The sequence below is a fragment of the Lacerta agilis genome, chromosome 8, assembly GCF_009819535.1.
Source record: "Lacerta agilis isolate rLacAgi1 chromosome 8, rLacAgi1.pri, whole genome shotgun sequence".
NCBI classification, from domain to species: Eukaryota; Metazoa; Chordata; class Lepidosauria; order Squamata; family Lacertidae; genus Lacerta; species Lacerta agilis.
In genome coordinates this window covers 57,077,392-57,094,878 of record NC_046319.1, presented here as the reverse complement: position 1 = coordinate 57,094,878, position 17,487 = coordinate 57,077,392, and the positions used below count along the sequence as shown (strand labels likewise).

General features: G+C 45.8%; 1 protein-coding gene across 1 annotated transcript in view; it reads left to right on the top strand.

The window, feature by feature from the left end:
• The first annotated feature begins 7,102 nt into the window (after positions 1-7,102).
• Positions 7,103-17,487, top strand: part of CSMD2 (CUB and Sushi multiple domains 2) — a 512,122-nt gene continuing 501,737 nt past the window's right edge. The window contains 1 exon segment of the mRNA XM_033157666.1: positions 7,103-7,531. Coding sequence (XP_033013557.1) covers positions 7,375-7,531 — 157 coding nt within the window. The 5' untranslated portion in view covers positions 7,103-7,374.

Genomic DNA, 17,487 nt, shown 5'->3' with positions numbered 1-17,487 from the left:
CACTGCAGAGTGATCTTGTTTTCTTTTTTCTTTTTACAACTAGTTGAAATGGTTATGAGCTTTTAAATATATTTCTTAGCAAAGTAAAACACTTACCAATTAGAGTTCAGGACAGAGAGATCTAATATGAATTGACCAATAAATTCTTTTTGCAAAAAGAGAGAGTGTGTGTGTTATTTGGGATGTATGCAACCGTTTCCCTGGGAAAACATTCACTTTCATAAAGAAATTGAAATTAAGTAGGCATGCTCTGGCAAGAGTCCAGACATGCATGTCAATAGAAAGTAAGTAACCTGTTGAATTAACTTGTTTAAGTGCCAACAGCAAGGCCCATTCAAGTTTGTAGGATGCATTTCTGAGTTAAATGTACACAGGGGTGAATGGGAGGAAATCCTATATTTAGAACTTGCTACTAGAAGCCCCTGCCTCCAACTGCTACCCTTTTCCTAGTACCAGGGGCGTCGCTAGGGGGGGTGCGGTGGGGGCGGCACGCCCCCGGGCGACAGGGGCGACAAGCGGCGGGTGGGGGCGACAAGCGGCGGGTGGGGGCGACAAGCGGCGGATGGGGGTGACAAGCGGCGCCCCTCCCGCCACTCCCCAGGCAACGCCGGTCACCCTGGGAGCAGCAGCGCTGCATGGACGGGGTGCTCCCTCGGCCATGCACTGTTGCTCCCGGGGCGACGGAGCGAGTGGCGGCGCGTGGGGGTGACAAGCGGCAGCCCCTCCCGCCATTCCCAAGCACTGCCGCTCCCTCCGTCACCCAAGGAGCAACAGCGCACGGCCGAGCGAGCACCCCGTCCGTGCAGCGCTGCTGCTCCCGAGGTGACCGGCAGCGTGGGGAGTGGCAGGATGGGCCGTCGCTTGTCACCCCCACGTGCTGCCACTCGCTCCGTCCCCCGGGAGCAGCAGCGCACGGTGTGTGCGGTGCTGCTGCTCCTGGGGCAACGGAGCGAACGGCGGCACGTGGGGGTGACAAGAGGCAGCCCCTCCCACCATTCCCATGCGCTGCCGCTCCCTCTGTCACCCTGGGAGCGGCAGCGCACGGCCCGACGACGGAGTGCGCCTGCACGCGCAGGCGCACTCTGTCATCGGATCGCCGCTTCCACAGCCTCCTTTTGAGCCGGAGAGCTTAAAAGCGAGCTCTTCGGCTTAAAAGAGGGCTGCAGAAGCGGTGCCGGCACTCCCGGAAACGCCCTGGGGGCGGAGCGTCATGACGTCACAATGTGATGTCACGACGCCCCGCCCCCGGGGCGTTTCCTTTGCCGCCCCGGGTACCGCGGAGCCTTACTCCGCCACTGCCTAGTACTCCCACCACACGACTATGTTCTACCTCCTCTGCTGGAGGCCGTATGCCTCTGAATATCAGTTTCTGGGATTCACAAGTGCAAAGAGTGATCTCATACTCAGGTCCTGCTTGTGGGCTTCTGATGAGTGCATCTGGTTGGCCACTGTGAGAACAGGATGCTAGACTAGATGAGCTTTTAGCTCAACCCAGTACCAAGGGATGTTCTTTTATGAGTTGCTTTGTTACCCAGTGTGAATATATGCAGAAATGAAAAAATCTGGGAGAACTGCTGGTTGAAAGAATCAAAGAACGTTTGCATTAGGCATGGGAGGTTTCACTCTGGCAAATGCAGCAGAAAAGGGTGGATGTTTCTGTTTCAATCTTTAAGCTAGTTGATGAAACAGGAAACCTGATTTGCAGAACTCTCACAGTAGGAAAGTGAAACCTGAGAAAGAGATGATGGAGCCAGTAGCAGTAGTGGCTCAGTTCCTCAATGATGATATACATAAAGCATATTGCTTACGCTCTCTCTCTTGCACCTAAGCTCTTACCTAAACTCTTATCTCCATATGGAGCTTGGAGATGGAGCAGAGACAAAAGCAGGGAAGCTTTTTGTGTTGGGTTGCATCCCTTTGTGGGTAATCTTTTGGGAGCCTCTTAGCTGTGGTGGGTGGTGCTGAACACAAAGTGGGCAGAACCACCCCTTCTCTCTCTCTCCTTATCTCATATGGTGGAGAGCAGAGATCCCAATGACCAGCAAAGCCAGCTCATTCTGGTTTTGTCCCCATCCTCTCCCCTGATGATTTCTGCAAAGTCAGCAATGAGACTACCAGGAAGAAGTCAACAGTCAGTACCACTCCTTGGACTAGTTGTAACTAAGGAGGCAGGCAGGTGGTGGCTAGTAGAGGGGAGACAAAGGCTGGTTGGGCAGTGCCCTGTTCAATCTAATGGAGCAGCATCCACTGGCGGGGGAAAAGAAACTTGCCTCTGCTTTGCTCAGTGCTCTGCCTAGCACTTGCTTACTCAAACAATTGCTGCAATGCAGCAGTGGTGGCACCAGTATGTGGCACATGATCAGAACAATTCACGTGCATGCACAATGCCTGCTGGAGTACATGGGCTGGGATGGCTCTTTGCCTATTCAGTGAGGGGCCATTCCAAGCAGTGCTGTTGGTCAGACACTGGGAGAAGACAACTAGGCAAGACAGGCCAAACCACTTACAGGCACGGATGGCCAGTACTCAGGTGCCGAATCAGGACAATGGGAATGGAGGGGGGGCAGAAGAGAGTACAGGAGCAGCACCTGAAGACAGGAATTGATACCTTTCACTCTCACCATAGCATCTGCTGCCTCACTCTGCTTAATGATAGCCCGGGCCCTGTGCTTAGTTTTGCACATACAGTACAATTGCATCATGCAGGGGTTCTGTCGGGATAGCCGATGCCTTGCGGGCACCAGCTATGGGGTCAGCCTGCGGATGGGATGGCCGGTAATCCTGGAGTCCCGCTCCCACCGCGCCATGAAGAAGGGGTCCGCTGGCTGGAGTCTGAAGGTTTGAGCTTCTGAGTTCGTGATAATGCCTCGTGAGTGTCTGCAAGCGTCTGTCTGATCCAAAAAGGTTCCGGAGAGGAAAACTAAGCTAAAAGGTGGCCAAAAACTAAGGGCCAAATAAAAGACTATAGAACGAAAATGAAATAAAACAACTGAGACTGCAGTCTGATGGAAGAAGCCTACCGCTGCCCTGCGTGGTTGGTTTTGGTTTCGCTTTCCTTGCCAGGCAACAATGATCTTCCTGGGCTTGCCTCGCGCTTTCTCCACTCCACAAACAGGGAGCGGCTGGTATTTATTAGAAGAACAATCAACGTCATAACAAGTACAATAACCAATGAGATTCCTGTTACCGGGTTGGATTTTGGCGGGAAGAAGACTAACAACCGTTACTATATTTGAAATTGGAGCCTTTTCTACCCGCGGAGGGATCCAGGCAGTAAGTTGCCTGTAGGATCCCCTTTCTACCCTTCCTTCCAAGGTGGAAGGATATCGTTAAGTAAATATAAACCAACATAGATAAACATAAATAACCTTAAATGCACCCAGTTAATTAAAGCATTTATAAAACATATTCCCACAGGGTTCGGTTCCAAGGGTTCCACCTATATGCAAAAACATGTATAGTCAAGCCACTCCTGCACGACCACCCCTAGCCTTCTGGTGATGGTGCGCTGAGCGGTCCTTGCAAGGAAAGCAAGGCTTAAAAGCCCTTTTCACATTGGGTAACCCAAGTGGACCTAGTACAAAAAGCTTTTAAGCTCTCTCTGCCTTGCTTGTCAGGTGAGGCCCGCTCAGCACACCAGCTCCAGAAGGCTAGGGATGCTCACAGAGGAACTCAAATGGTGACATGAGATCTCATGAGAGCATCCCTTGGTGCACCCCAGGCAAGACAGATCCCCCCCCTGAGAAAATAGAGCTTTTAAGCTCCCCCGACTTGCTTGCATTTAACTTGCAGAATTTCAGCCAGCTGGCCTTCAACAGGGTGTGGTTGAAATTCTGCAAGTTAAATGTTTGTAAGATGTGGTTGTACTGTACATGTGTATGTACGTACCATATATTTTCGTGTATAAGATGCCCCCATGTATAAGACACCCCCTATTTTGGGGGACTCCAAGTTAAGAAAACACCACCTGTGTATAAGACGAACCCCAATTTTAAACCTTTTTTTTGGGTTAAAAAAAACCTAGTCTTATACACGGAAAAATATGGTATGTGTATTGTAATTAAACATGGAAGGTACAGTGCTTATCTCCCTTCCTTGCTGTGATGTAGCATGGAATGACACAGGGGCAGTTACCCCAGGTGGAAAATTCTTAGGGGTGCAAAATTTCAACACCTGTTGCTGCCTCAATACAGCTGTGCTCTTCTGTCACTGGCTCCTTTGGAATTGGCTTCTCTGTGAGAACCAGGAAGTGACCTCTGCAGACAACAGAGCAACTCTTCTTTTCTTATCTCTGCAGCTGTGATCTCCTGGGTGACACAGAGGCCTTTACGAAGTTGGAGGTACACCCTTACTACATCCTTTACACACCCTCCCACCCCCCCTCCATGTGGCCCCAGGCACTGGCAACCCACACTACGCTACTGCTTCCTTGTTTGTAGAAGGGGAGACAGGAAGCTCGTATTTGTGGATGATGAAAAGCTGAGTGTAAGGGCCAAAAGTGGGAACTTCTGCATATGGCTGGTTCTTGTCCTGAGGTTCAGACCTTGAGATACAAGTTGGGGCTTGGGAGCTCAGGTGTGGTGTCTTAGAGATTAGGGAATGGATCTTCGTAGGAAATGGAGTCTGTTGGAAATGGATCTTGGCAGGAAATGGAGTCTGCTGAAGGCACCTAAGCCACTAGGAGCTGAGCCTGGTGGAAGGTAATGGACTGATAGACAAAAAGCTCAAGGCAGCAGTTCTGTTCACACACAAACTTTCTGGCAGCCTAAGCTTTAAAACAGTGGCAAATGGATCGGTCCAGAGCAAAATTGCTTACTTAAAGCACAATACTTACTGGTGACAATGACTATGTTCTATGTTCTGTTTCCTGGAAAGAGAATAGTGCTCAGGTCCCACTTGTGGACTTCCCAGAGTCATCTGGTTGGCCATTGTAAGAACAAAATCCTGGATTAGATGGGTATTTGGTTTAATCCAGCAGACTGTTCTTATGTTCAGTCCTAGCCATGTCTGCTCAGAAGCAAGCTGTATTGCGTTCAATGGTGCTTACTCCCAGGTAAGGGGTTAGGATTGTGGCCTCACTTCTGCATTTTCTCTATAATGTTCACTCAGGAGAGCCCAGCTCCTCCAAGCATCCTCCTTAAAGGTGCTACCTCTAGTTGCTTCATATATATATATATATATAGTCAGTTCATATATATATTTCAACTCATGCAAATTATCAATATAATTCCATTTAAATGACTGGCTAATCAAGAAAGTTTAAACAGCTGCAGAAGGCCTGTCATCACAAAGAGGTGATGGACACCTGGGAGCCAATAGTGAGGATTCTTGCTGAATCTCTGCTGGAAGAGGAGCAAACAGTGTGTGACCAGTGACTCTAAATACCCAACTTCTAATTGAAACCAGTCAGGTCTTTGTAACAGAAGAAGGGACAGTTAGCCTCTTTGGGAAACAGTCCTTGTTCTCCAACCCCAAACAAAGCAGGTAACTTTTACATTTAATGCAATCGGCTTGCAAGCCTAGAACATGTGCAGAATACATGCTTCCTCGGAAGTAATCGCTCCTTTGATTTTTGCTGGCATTTACTTCCTCGAGCATACAGGGGGCTGCACTGCAGCCACGCGTTTACTCAGGAGTAAGCTGCACTGAGTTAAGTGTTACTTAAGGGGGGGGGAGTGTGCATAGTACAGTATTGCAAGCGAGACCTTGTTGTTTGCCTTGATTCTCACTGGTGCATTGTCTGGAGAGGCCAAAGCTCTTTGCATCTCAAGCGCGTTTTCCACCCGAATCTCCACGCGCGCGCAAACACTACACAATTTACTCATTCATGTTCTTTCTCCTGGTTTGTATTTTTGAAACTGATCTAATATTAGATTAGTGCTCCCCACAGTACTAGCACACTTCTCAGATAAATAAGAGGGTGCCGCCCCCCTTATCTGCTGTCTGAGAGGGGACACTGGGGTCGAAATCGTCAATGGAAAAGCTGTGTGTGTGTGTGATGCCTTTTGGAACGAATCCGGAAGCTTTTGGAGGGGGGGGGGGATTCACAGCCTGACCATTTCCAGCCTCCTCCGAAAGCTAATCAAGCCCCCCACTGTTTCTTTAATTTCCTTTACATTCGTCCTTTTGCATTGCATAGGTGCGCATCTGGGGGGGGGGGGGAAGAGACGGAGCATCCCTTCCTCCTTCCCCAGCAAGCCGTTCTCCTCTCTGCGAAAGGACACTAGTACCCGAGCCCAGCATCATTTAAGGACTACTCGGCAGGGTAATGGCCGAGGTTTCTGAATCCCCTTTCCGTCCCACTTAAAGCCCTGCAACCAGATTTCCAAGAGCAGACAGAGACAAAGTCGCCTGCGAAAGAGGGGGGCGGGAATTACCTTGTAATTCCTCGCTAGCTCTTGCAACATCCTACAAATGGTTTACAAATGCAGAATCTCGCCCTCACCCTCCCGAGCGAAAAGGGCGATTCTCTCCCCACCTTCCCATCAATGCAGGGATTGAACCTTGTCAATTCAACTCAAGGGTCTGTGGATTGTTCCCTGGAAGAAATGGTGGCGTGAAACAGGCACGCTTCCCGGGCGCCCCCCCCCCCCTTTCTTCTTAAAGGTGGTGACGAGGAAGAGATTTTGCAGGGAATTTTATTCTCATCAAATCAAGCTAATGCAAGCTGGATTGGAGGGTTTTCCTTCCCCGCACGATGCGGAAAGCGCTGGGAAGTTAACGAACCTTTCAGCGGCCCATCCAGACTTGAGTCCCCCTCCTCAATCTTCCCCTCCCCTCCACCCCAACCCCCAGTATTTAGTGTTTGTTTTAAAGGTAAGAGACCATTAAAACAAAATCCCCAGCGATGTAGCGGTGATTAATCACCTGGAACTTAAAAGAATAATTCCCTGGGGAGCTTCAGCTGTTAATCCTGAAAAGCTTGATCCAAGGTAGGCATTAAAAAAAAAAAGACCGAGGAAGAAGAGAAGGGAGGGTGGAGAAGGGGAGAGAGAGAGAGAGAGAGATAGCCAGTTCTCTCCCCAAGCTACGGTGTGAGTTGGTTTAGCCCAGCTGCAGCAGCTGGGAGGAGAGAGAGAAAAAGCTCTCTGTGCATTCGGATCTTTTTTTTCTTTATGAGCAAATATATATGTATGTCTATATGTATATAAGATTAAATAAGCGCCATCCTGACCCCCCTTTTAAAAGAAGCCTCCCCTTCCCTTCTATCCTAATTATCCCATTGAGCAAAGGAAGGGGGGGTTAAAACGAAAATTTCAAACCAATCACCCATCTCTCTCTTCTCCTCCCCCCTGCCTCCTCTTCCACCTCCTCCTCCTCCCTGTCTTCCCTCCTCCTCCTCCAAGCAAATCAACCCCCCAACCCCTCTTTGACATGCAACCCTCTTTCGGTTGGGACAAGCCGGCATGCCACTGCAGCTTTAAACGGAATTGGGGAAAATTGGGGATTTTTGCTCTCATGACGGTGGAGGTGAGCTACTGGAGCCGGATTCTTCTGCTTTCGGTGGGGGTTTTGGCAACATCAGCGGCCGGTAAGTGGGGCCAGAGGAGGGTGGTTAAGTTTGGGAAGATCTTTCGAGGTGTGGGTGGTGGGTGACTTTGGGCTGAGGCTGGGGGTTCCCCCAGTCCGTGGAACCACCTAAATTCTTATGCATTTTTCAGCTGTGTGTGTCGGGGCGGAGAGGGGGGGGGCAATCTCTATGCTCAAGGAAAGCCTTCCTAGGATCTCTGCTTTGCAGTTGTTGTTTTTACAGCAGGATGTTAAAGTTTGCAGGGATCTGGTTGTAAAAGCAACGCTGTTCCAAGGGAGATTTGCTTTTGAGGGTGGGTGAGATGGGATGGGATGGAAATGGGCAACTCCTCTTTTCAGAATGTCAAATAAGCCTATAACCCCCCCCCCCTTTGCAAAGCAGGGTGATAGCTCCATCAAGGTGGGAAATTGAACATGTTTCATGGCTTTTTCCATCCTCCACCCCTCTTGATGATCCCTCGCCAAATGCTGTGTCTGTAAACCTGTAGTTCTTGAATGCTGATACAACCACTGTGTGATACATCACACCTTCTCGCCCCACATTATAAGGACAGAAGGGTTAAGGATGGGCTCCTTCCTATTTTGGCCCTGGCATTTTTGATAACCCAGTCTACCAGAACAGGTAAAAGAGTACTCTGATATCACAAATGCCCCCCTTCTCAATCCTAGCCCCTGATTGCTACTCTTGTAAGTGCCCTTGCTGCAGAAACCAAGCAAAGAAATCTATTGGTGAAGTTTCATTTCTTGATGGAGTGGGATTGAGGGAAGGAAGAAGTGGTGGTCAGTTTTCTTCCCTAAGAGGGCTTTCCTAAAATTTCTGTTACTGTCTGGAATAATGAGGATGTCTTCATAGATGGCTGCTTTTGGCACTCTTCCCTACCGGAATAATGAAGGTATTCCTCCCTTCTCTTCCCCCCACCCACCCTACTTTTTAAAGTGGTGGGCCACAATCCTAAACATACCTACAAGGGTGTAAACTCCACTGAACATAATGAGGATTACTTCTGCAGAACGGAAAAATAACAGTGTAGGATTGGTCTGTGGATAGATTTATATGGTTGGTCAACTTTGTGGTTGTAATTGAAATTCAGCACCAAGGTCTTTCCATAGGGAGATTCTCTCCAAGAGGACATTGGCTGACAATTAACTGTTTGTCTGAGAGTATCTTTTGGAATCTCGTATATGGATGGGGTTTGAGATGGAGGGGGTGTGGAGAGAGTCAACTAACTGGGTTACGGGTAGAATATTCCTTTTCACTTGCTGCAGGCACTTTTTCTTCTTTGCAAAACCTTTGTGGGTCTGTGATGGTGAAAGGGAGGAAAGCAGTCAGATCTGGTTTATCCTACAAGTGGGACACTGGTTAGCCATGGCTGATGGATTGTCATATGGGTCTACTCTTCTCCTCCCTTGATCTCCATGGTTTCTTCGCACTGGCTAATTCCAGTTTTAACTTCTGCGATCACCTGATGTTCCCAATTTTGCCTGTTCATGTGCCTTTTTAATTTATTTACAAATGGATGCTTGCTTTGAAGTCAAACAATACTTTGGATTGTGTCCAGAGGGACAGTCTGTCCTACTATCTCTTGGTTCTCCCTTATGCTCTCCTGCCACCCCCTCAGTCCATGGTCTCTGTGGACTTCAGTGAGTTTCAGCTGGGTTCCTTAAATCCACACCTATTGAATCCACCTGTCTGTTTTTCTAAAAAGAAAAAATCACCTATCCTAGGTTTTAGGAAGAAAAATGATATTCCTTCCCCAAGGGAACAAGTTATTACTGCCTATATATATACATATATACATATAAATGAATGCAGCAATTATTTCATGCTTGCTTCCTTGCTCCTTTGTTGCATAGATGTTACTGTTCCCATCAAACTGTTGGCATTTTACAAGGCTGTGGTTTGATGCTGGCTGGTTAGTCAAAGGATTAGGCACTATAATAGAGCAAAATTGGAACCTCAGTGGTTTGACACCTATCTGGTTCTTTTTCCATGGAAAAAGGTGCTTTATTAGAGAGTAATGACCAGGAGTGCCCAAAGTGTGGCACTACAGTTGTGTGAATAAAACTACCAGGAAGTAGTTGTAGCCTGTATTAAATATATAAATTCAGTTGTGTATCAAAACCCAACCACCTTTGCTAGTGTTGCGTTAACCTTCTAATTATTGAAACCTGTCAATATTTTGAATTGCTTTTGGAGTTTTGTAAATGAGCATTACAAAAAAGGGGCAAATACAAGAATTCTCTCTGCGGATGTTGATGTCTAGAGGCGATCATGAGTACAGTCAAATCCTGAAATGCATACATAGCTTATTCTATGTAAGGTTACTTCTGATTTGGGTTGTCTGTCAAAATAGCTTGCTTCTTTTGCATGCATAAAGGTATTTTGGAATAAAGCATTTAAGGGGGGGAAATGCAGTAACAAACTGTAAGAAGGGACAGGTTTTCCTAGGGTTGCAATTTTTCATTTTAACCTAATACTCTGCTCTAAAATAGGATATTTTACTTGTGTCTTTCCAGTCTTTATTTGCAAATCAATACAGGGGGAAATTAACCCACTGCTTCCAATGATAGCACATTTCATTGCTGAACTGCATCTGACAGGGTGCAGCCCACAGGAAACTGCATTTATGAACCTATCCTGATACCACAACAACCCTGTGAGGTAGGCTAGGCTGAGAGTATAGCAACTCAACCAGAGTCACCCAGGGAGTATGGATTTGAACCCAAATCTTGATGGTTCTTATCCAAACATTATGTCCGTCACACCAGGCTACCTCTCCAAACCCAAGGATACCTGAAAGGCTGGTGAGCTGCATATGGCTTTGTGGGCTTCAAAAGCATGGGGCCATGCTCTCCCATTCAGCCCTTCAGGGTGGTGGGAATGTTGCTAGTTTCTGTAAAAGCCAGTTGCTGGATTCTACTACTTGGTCATGCTACAGAGCAACGGAGTAACTGAATTTTGGGATATGCAGGTACGGAGAGATTGACTTCTCAAACCAAGGCAGATGTATCGGGCCAGTGGCACATCTAGTCTAGCATCCTATTCTCACAGTGGCCAGCAAGGTGATTCTGGGTAACCTGCAGACCAGGACTTGATTGAAAGGGTGAGGAAAACCTGCCTAATGTAGTTCTGCCAGAAACCCCTAATGCCCATTATCACCACTGCACTCTAACCAACTGAGCTATCCAGGCTGGGTTGTATTCTTATATGTTTCTATTAGCCTTTCAGATCGTAGGACTATTTAAATTTTGTTCTGTCTTCTAATTGCTAGTGAAATATCTTAAATAAACTTCCTGATGTTGTGAGCCACTTTGAGCGTGGTTTACCATGGAAAAAGCAGGATACAAGTAAGCAATGATGGTGGGTATTTTGTTAGTCTCATCATAATTCTGTCATCAATCACTCGTGAATTCTGCTTTTTCCGTACAGACCATTCTCGTGAGTTGTGGCTTTGAAGTGAGTATTTTGTTTTGGTTTTTATCAAATTATGCAAATAATATGCTGGTTCCAATCTGTGCATAAGGGATATGAGAGAGCTGGCTGATTGGGGAAACGTGTCTTTAGTCTGATACATCTTAGATCCATGCATGATTGAAACAAATTATTTACATGATTCAGGGATAAATCTGAAGTAGAAAGGAGGAGTCAAGAAAAGAGCTCTTGAATAATTAGGGGTGTTGTAGTTGTCTTTCTTGCCAGTTGTCTAAATCATCATTTGGCCACAACACAGCTGGCGATGAGACCAGAATTTGCAGAGATCCTGATCACAGGTCCTGTTGTTTCAGTTTTAACAACTGCTTGATAGTTTAATAGCACATTGGATATAAGCAAGCAGGACCAACTACTGAGGGGTGGTGGTGAGGCATTTGGCCTGGGCATCAAGTGCAAAGGGAATGGCAACGAAACAGCCAAATTTGTACTTTGTATGTGTGTGCCTGTACATGTGCACATTTAATTTCAGATTGCATTTGATTCTGTGTTTTTCTTCTGTGCCACCTGTTTTTGTGTTGTTGAATTTTTTCAAAAGATAATTAAAAAAAATACTTAGACACTTCTTAATTTTTTGGCATCTGATAAGCTTCCTGCCTTTCATTTATTTGCATCTGGCCAAAATGTGGCACACACCCTTAGTTTAGAGCAGCAAATTTAAGCAAATACGAGATGTGATTTGGAGATAGATTGATATGCTAGCCAATGCAGATTTTGTCATATTAAAAGAGGTCAATTAATATTTATGAACATTTTTAAATACATCTGTTCTGATGGCACAAGATTAGACCATGATGATTCTGTCCTCTCTGATCAGCTGATTATATAAACCAGTGGTTCCCAATTAGCTAATTACTGAGGACCCCCTATTTTTCAAAAGCCAATCCACGGACCCCCTACTTTTGAAAATTTTGATAACTCTATGGTATTACCTGTGCAAAGCAGTTTTCTGAAGAAAATGTGGGGTGGTCCATAATCAGCAAAGGATTTTAGGTATACAGACCATAAAATTTGTGATATTACCACAAATTGCCTATCCCCAGATTGTAGGAAAAACTTGTCTCCATTACTCTACTACAACTTAATTTTAAAAAAGCAATTATGTCCCTAACTTACAATTGTTCTATATGAAGAAGTACTTGTAATCTAAGATGGTATATCTTAGCAAAACTTTAGAAACATATGGTTCTGCTAACTGAAGGATCTTGCACCTTCAAGTCATAAGTGATGGCTTGGTCAGGTCCTTATAAAATATTGGGGAAGACTGAGTAGAAAACAGCTGGAATTATTATTATTAGTATGCTCAAAGGAAGTTTATGTAAGACATCAGGAAGTTTATGTAAGATATTTCACTAACAATTAGAACATAATTTATATAGTCCAACAATCTGAAAGGCTAATAGAAACGTATCATAAATATAAGAATATAATCCAGCCTGGATTGCTCAGTTGGTTAGAGTGTGGTGCTGATAATGCTAAAGTTGCAGGTTCAATCCCCATATGGGACAGCTGCATATTCCTGCATTAAACGGGGTTGGACTAGATGATCCTCAGGGTTCCTTCCAGCTCTACAATTCTGAGGCCTCTTCCATCCCCCAGATGAGCAGTTCAGCAAAGCCCCAGTGCTCCTCAACTCACACGTGAGCCCCGAGAGGCACCAGGACTCGCTCTCTGTGTAGGGCTGGGTCATGTATTTCTGCTGCTTCTTCCTTCCCTAAGCAAGGCCTGCCCTAGGGAAGGAAGAAGCAGCAGAAATAAATTCCCGTCATTGTGATATATCAGCATATGCCAGTATTTAGCCGCTGATATATCACGATGTTGAAACAAAAGTGTCGCCCGGCCCGAGCACTAAACTAAATCATCAGAGGGTGAGCTGTTGTGCTAATCATTGGAGCAATTTGCTTAGCTGTTTCCCCCATTGGACTTCCAGGATGAGACATGAATCCCAAACCATAGCTGTCAGCCCTCCCCGCTGTTTCCCAATGCTATAATAAGGGAATTTCCTGCAAAAAAGGGAAAGGTTGACAGCTGTGTCCCAAACTCATGAGGCAAGATTCAATGAAAACCCTACCTACAAGCACTGGGAGAGTGCTCAAAGCTTGAAAGTTGTTGAAAGCAATTAGAAATTCTTTTCAGTTAAAAAATAGAGAGCAAGGGGAAGGAATACCTTACATTTTTTTTAAAAAAAAAACAACAACCCAATAAGCATGTGAGCTGTTTGCAATCTCTCTCCCCCCCCACCCTTTCAATCGCAAGAGCGAGCCTTAAGAAGTTTGTTCCCAATCCCAGCTCACTTGCCATCCAGCAACTCTTTCACAAGTTTTCCCCCTGCCAGCAAGCAGGCGCTGTTCATGAGCAGTGGCTGGATGATCTGTGGGAGGCTTTCAATGTGCAATTAACAAGGTAAGTGAGTCCCAGGTGGGGATGGTGCCGGGGATCCCCCCCCCCCGCCAGGGTCCCCCAGATCCCTAATTGGGAACCACTGATATAAACAAACCACTACAAGAGTTTTTATGTTGGTTACAGGCCTTAAAAGCTGGACCTGGAGTTGGTGCTGGCTGTAAGAATGTCTAATCTTCAGCTTCAAATGAATGTGGGAAACTTGGTACGATCGTACCTTGGTTCCCAAATGCCTTGCGAGTCAAACGTTTTGGCTCCTGAACACATCAAACCCGGAAGTGAGTGTTCCGGTTTGTGAATGTTCTTTGGAACCTGAACATCTGACGCGGGTTCCGTGGCTTCCAATTGGCTGCAGGAGCTTCTAGCAGCCAATCGGAAGCCGTGCATTGGTTTCTGAACGTTTTGGAAGTCAAACGGACTTCCAGAATGGATTCCATTCGACTTCCGAGGTACCACTGTATTAGACTTCACTTCAATGCAGGATAAGGCCCGAGGTCCAGTCCTGATACCCCACCTTGTACAGATAAGGAAGAGATGTAATATTCAAACCATCTTGAGGGAGGAAGTTAAAAGTGATGGAGGAATATGAAGTCTGCTTTAAAGTGAAATATATGCCCCTGTTTCTCAGGGCTGGATTCAAGGGAAGAAGTTCAGGGTCCCCAATCAGCAGAATGAGCCCCCTCAAATGCAGTGCACATGACCATCTAAAGAGGGAGGCCATTAGACCACCAAAGGTCTAAAATGGCCTAACTGAGCTGCTTCATTGCAACAGTGAATGCAGCTTCTTCTGTCTCTAAAGGAAATAACTATTTCTTCATATAAATAGCCAAGCTACCTTTTAAAAATAGTCAGTGAAAATATATTTCCTTTTTTTAACCTGGTATTTCTACCAGCAGTGATTCTGTGATTTGATTTCTTCCTCAGGTTTCTGATTTATTGTGCTCGGTGTCCTCTTTGACATGTAGGGCAACACGATTGCCGGCATGACCTACTCTCTTTTATGTAGAGATTTTATATCCAGAGATAACTGCATCCCATTGATTATCACCATTCCACCAGGCATCTTACATTCCCACTGTATCAGCGGGTGCTCTTAAGTCGCCCATCTTGGCTTTGAAGATTCTGGTATGAAATGTGTTTTCCCTTTCATCTGGAATCTTCCTTTCCTTTTGCTCTCCTTCCCGCCACCTGCTCTTTTCTCAAGGGTAGGGGTCAGCTACTGCAGGCCCCTGTCAGTGTACCTCCATTATCTCCTCACTGCCCACCCAGAGGTGGTTGAAATAGAAGAAAAGAAAAGAAAAAGGCTGTGGTGCTTGCAGCAATAGGATTTGGCAGCAGCTGTTTGGATTGGGTGGGGTTGCAGCCCTGGCCTTCTGTTTCTTATTCCAGGCTTCACCAACCATGTGCCCTCCAGATGTTTTGGAGCACAACTCCCACCAGCCCCGGCCAACACAGTTGATAAGAGTTGTGGTCCCAAACATCTGGAGGGCACCAGGTTGGTGAAGACTCCATTCTCAAAACCTGATTGCTGACCACAGTTTCTAAGACTTCAGAGCACATCCAGCATCAGCAAGCAGCTTCCAGGACACTGTGAGATATTAAAATGGCCACTAAGCTATTGCTGTCACCAAATTAGCTCAGGAGGTGGTTCACCAGAGTGCCTTTGGCCAAGGGCCCCCTCAGGCCTGGATGGATTTAGGGACTGATATGACCAGGCTAGGAAAGATGAGTGTTCATCCCAGTAAAGGTCATCCCAAAATAGTCTCCTTATGAGGAGATGGTGGGTGGAAACCCGTTCTCCTTATGTTGGGACAGGAAAGAGAATCCCTAAGGCTTAATAGGTGATCCTGGTTTTTTGTTTGTTTGTGTCTGTGTTTTAAAAAAGGCCATAGTTCAGTTGGTAAAGCAGCTACTTTGAAAGTAAGAGGTTCCTTGGTATCTCCCGTTAAAAGTATCAGCTGATTATTATTAATTATTATTGCTTCATTCTTTTTTTTTTAAAAAAAGAATATTCCAAATGGCTGATAAGAAAAACACGACTGATTGACCACTGTGAAAGACCTCCGCCTGCAATCTTTCAAAGCTACCACTAGTACACAATACGGGGATGGGCCAATGTTCTGACTTGGAAACCAAATAAATACATTTGGAATGATGGGGAAGGTGTGAGGCAGTTTCTTATGGTCTGTATGTGACTAGGCTCACTTACCAGAGCCATCTTGTGCTAGAACTAATGAACATTTCTGCTCCTTTGGTGTTGTGATTTTATTTTATTCCTACTCCTTGCTCATACTCTGAATTATTTCACTTAATCTGTAATAAGGTTGTGGGTGCAGTGTCCTACTCTTGGGGAGGGGGAGTAGACTGGCTGACCTTCCCATTCATTCCAGTGCTAAGATTAGAATCTGGGAGTGGGAAGGAAGTATACAGATGTCCCAATTGCTGAATGCTAAGATTGAGAGGGGAAAGCAAGCCAGCTGAGGTTCAGATCCACTCTGAACATCCTTCCTAGGCCCCATTGAAACAAGTAGAACTTGCCCCTTGGTAGACTGTAAAAACATGAGAATTGCCTCGATAGCTTTTCTAGTGCAGCATTTTGTTTCCAACAGGGAACATATGTTTGCCTCTTTGGGGTTATAAGCAAGATGTGAAGGTGATAGCATTTCCTCATTATTTGTGCCCAGAGTTTGAGATGTAGGTTTTCTACCTCTGCATTTGAAGGCTTAACTTTGCTTCAGTGGCCAATGGCAATGGATAGGTTATCCTCCATGAAGCGGTTCAATCTTTTTAGAAAGACATCTATTACAACACCCTGTGGTATCACAACAGTGTTATGCCCTGGGTTAATTCCATGCGTGTCAGGTACCATTTTAGTTTAAGAAACAATGCAACTCAAGAGCATCTCATAAAAGGGCTGTGATGGAACCTGCTGTTCCAAATTGGGATTTGGGAAATGTCGAGGAAAGTCTTTCCTGGCCTTTCCAATCCCCACCCCAGTACACGACAAGTAAACACTGAGAGTTTGGGGATAAATAAATCTGTTCCACAGAAAGTTGTAGTGAAGATATGCACAGTTTAATTTCCAAACTATGCACCTACAGTTTATTTTATATCTCTGTGTTGAAATAAGGGGACTCTTTTCCACACACACCCCAATTCCCACCCCCACCCCCAGCTCAGATTTGGGAATTCATTATCACATTAGTACTGCAAAGGCTGGATTATTAATATTTTAAATAATAGCAGAAATAGCAATTGCAGTGACAAATGCCGCTGTCAAAACAGCATACCTTTGTATCTGATTCTTCTGGTGGTCTGGCTCACACATCCTGGTGTTTCAGCAGTACAAGCCTTGTCAAGGGACACCCTGGTCTCAGGATTGTTCAGTCTGCCTGCTGAGCTTTTTCTGCAGAGCTACTGATGGGAAGGAAGGTGGGAGGTAACTTTGTGTTGCCGTCTTCCAGTTGTCTGGGAGGTTCTGTCAAGGAGACACATATCAAAATGGGTGCATGGAATATGATCCAGGCACTCTGCCATGGGATCTCGGTCATTCATGTTCACTGTCAGGTTGATTCACTGTTGAGAGTATCACTGAGCAATTTGCCAGGATGATTTTTCCCTCTTCTCTTCTCTTTCCTCCCTCCCTCCCTCTGTCTTGCATCGAGCTCTTTACAATCATTGGTTTAGATGCTCTAAAGGAGCCCAACATTTGATGGGGCTCCTCCTCAGCCATTATTTATTTATTAATTAAAACAATTGATTAAATGGCTAATTAAAAGAGCCAGTGTTGTGTAGTTCTCAGCCATGAAATTCTCTGGGTGACCTTGGGCCAGTCACTTTCTAGTCTACCTCACAGAGTTGCTGTGAAAGATAGAATAGGGGAGGTAGGAGAGCTATATACATCACATTCTCGGAGGAGAAGTGGGGTCCAACCGTAATGATTGATAAATCACGACAAGTTGTGACAATCTGTTAAGCACAGGAGAGCTCGTATTCAGGGTTCCTGTTCAGCCATGCTCTCTCAAGATAATGGAAATACAGTAGAGAGAACCAATGTGGTTCCCTCC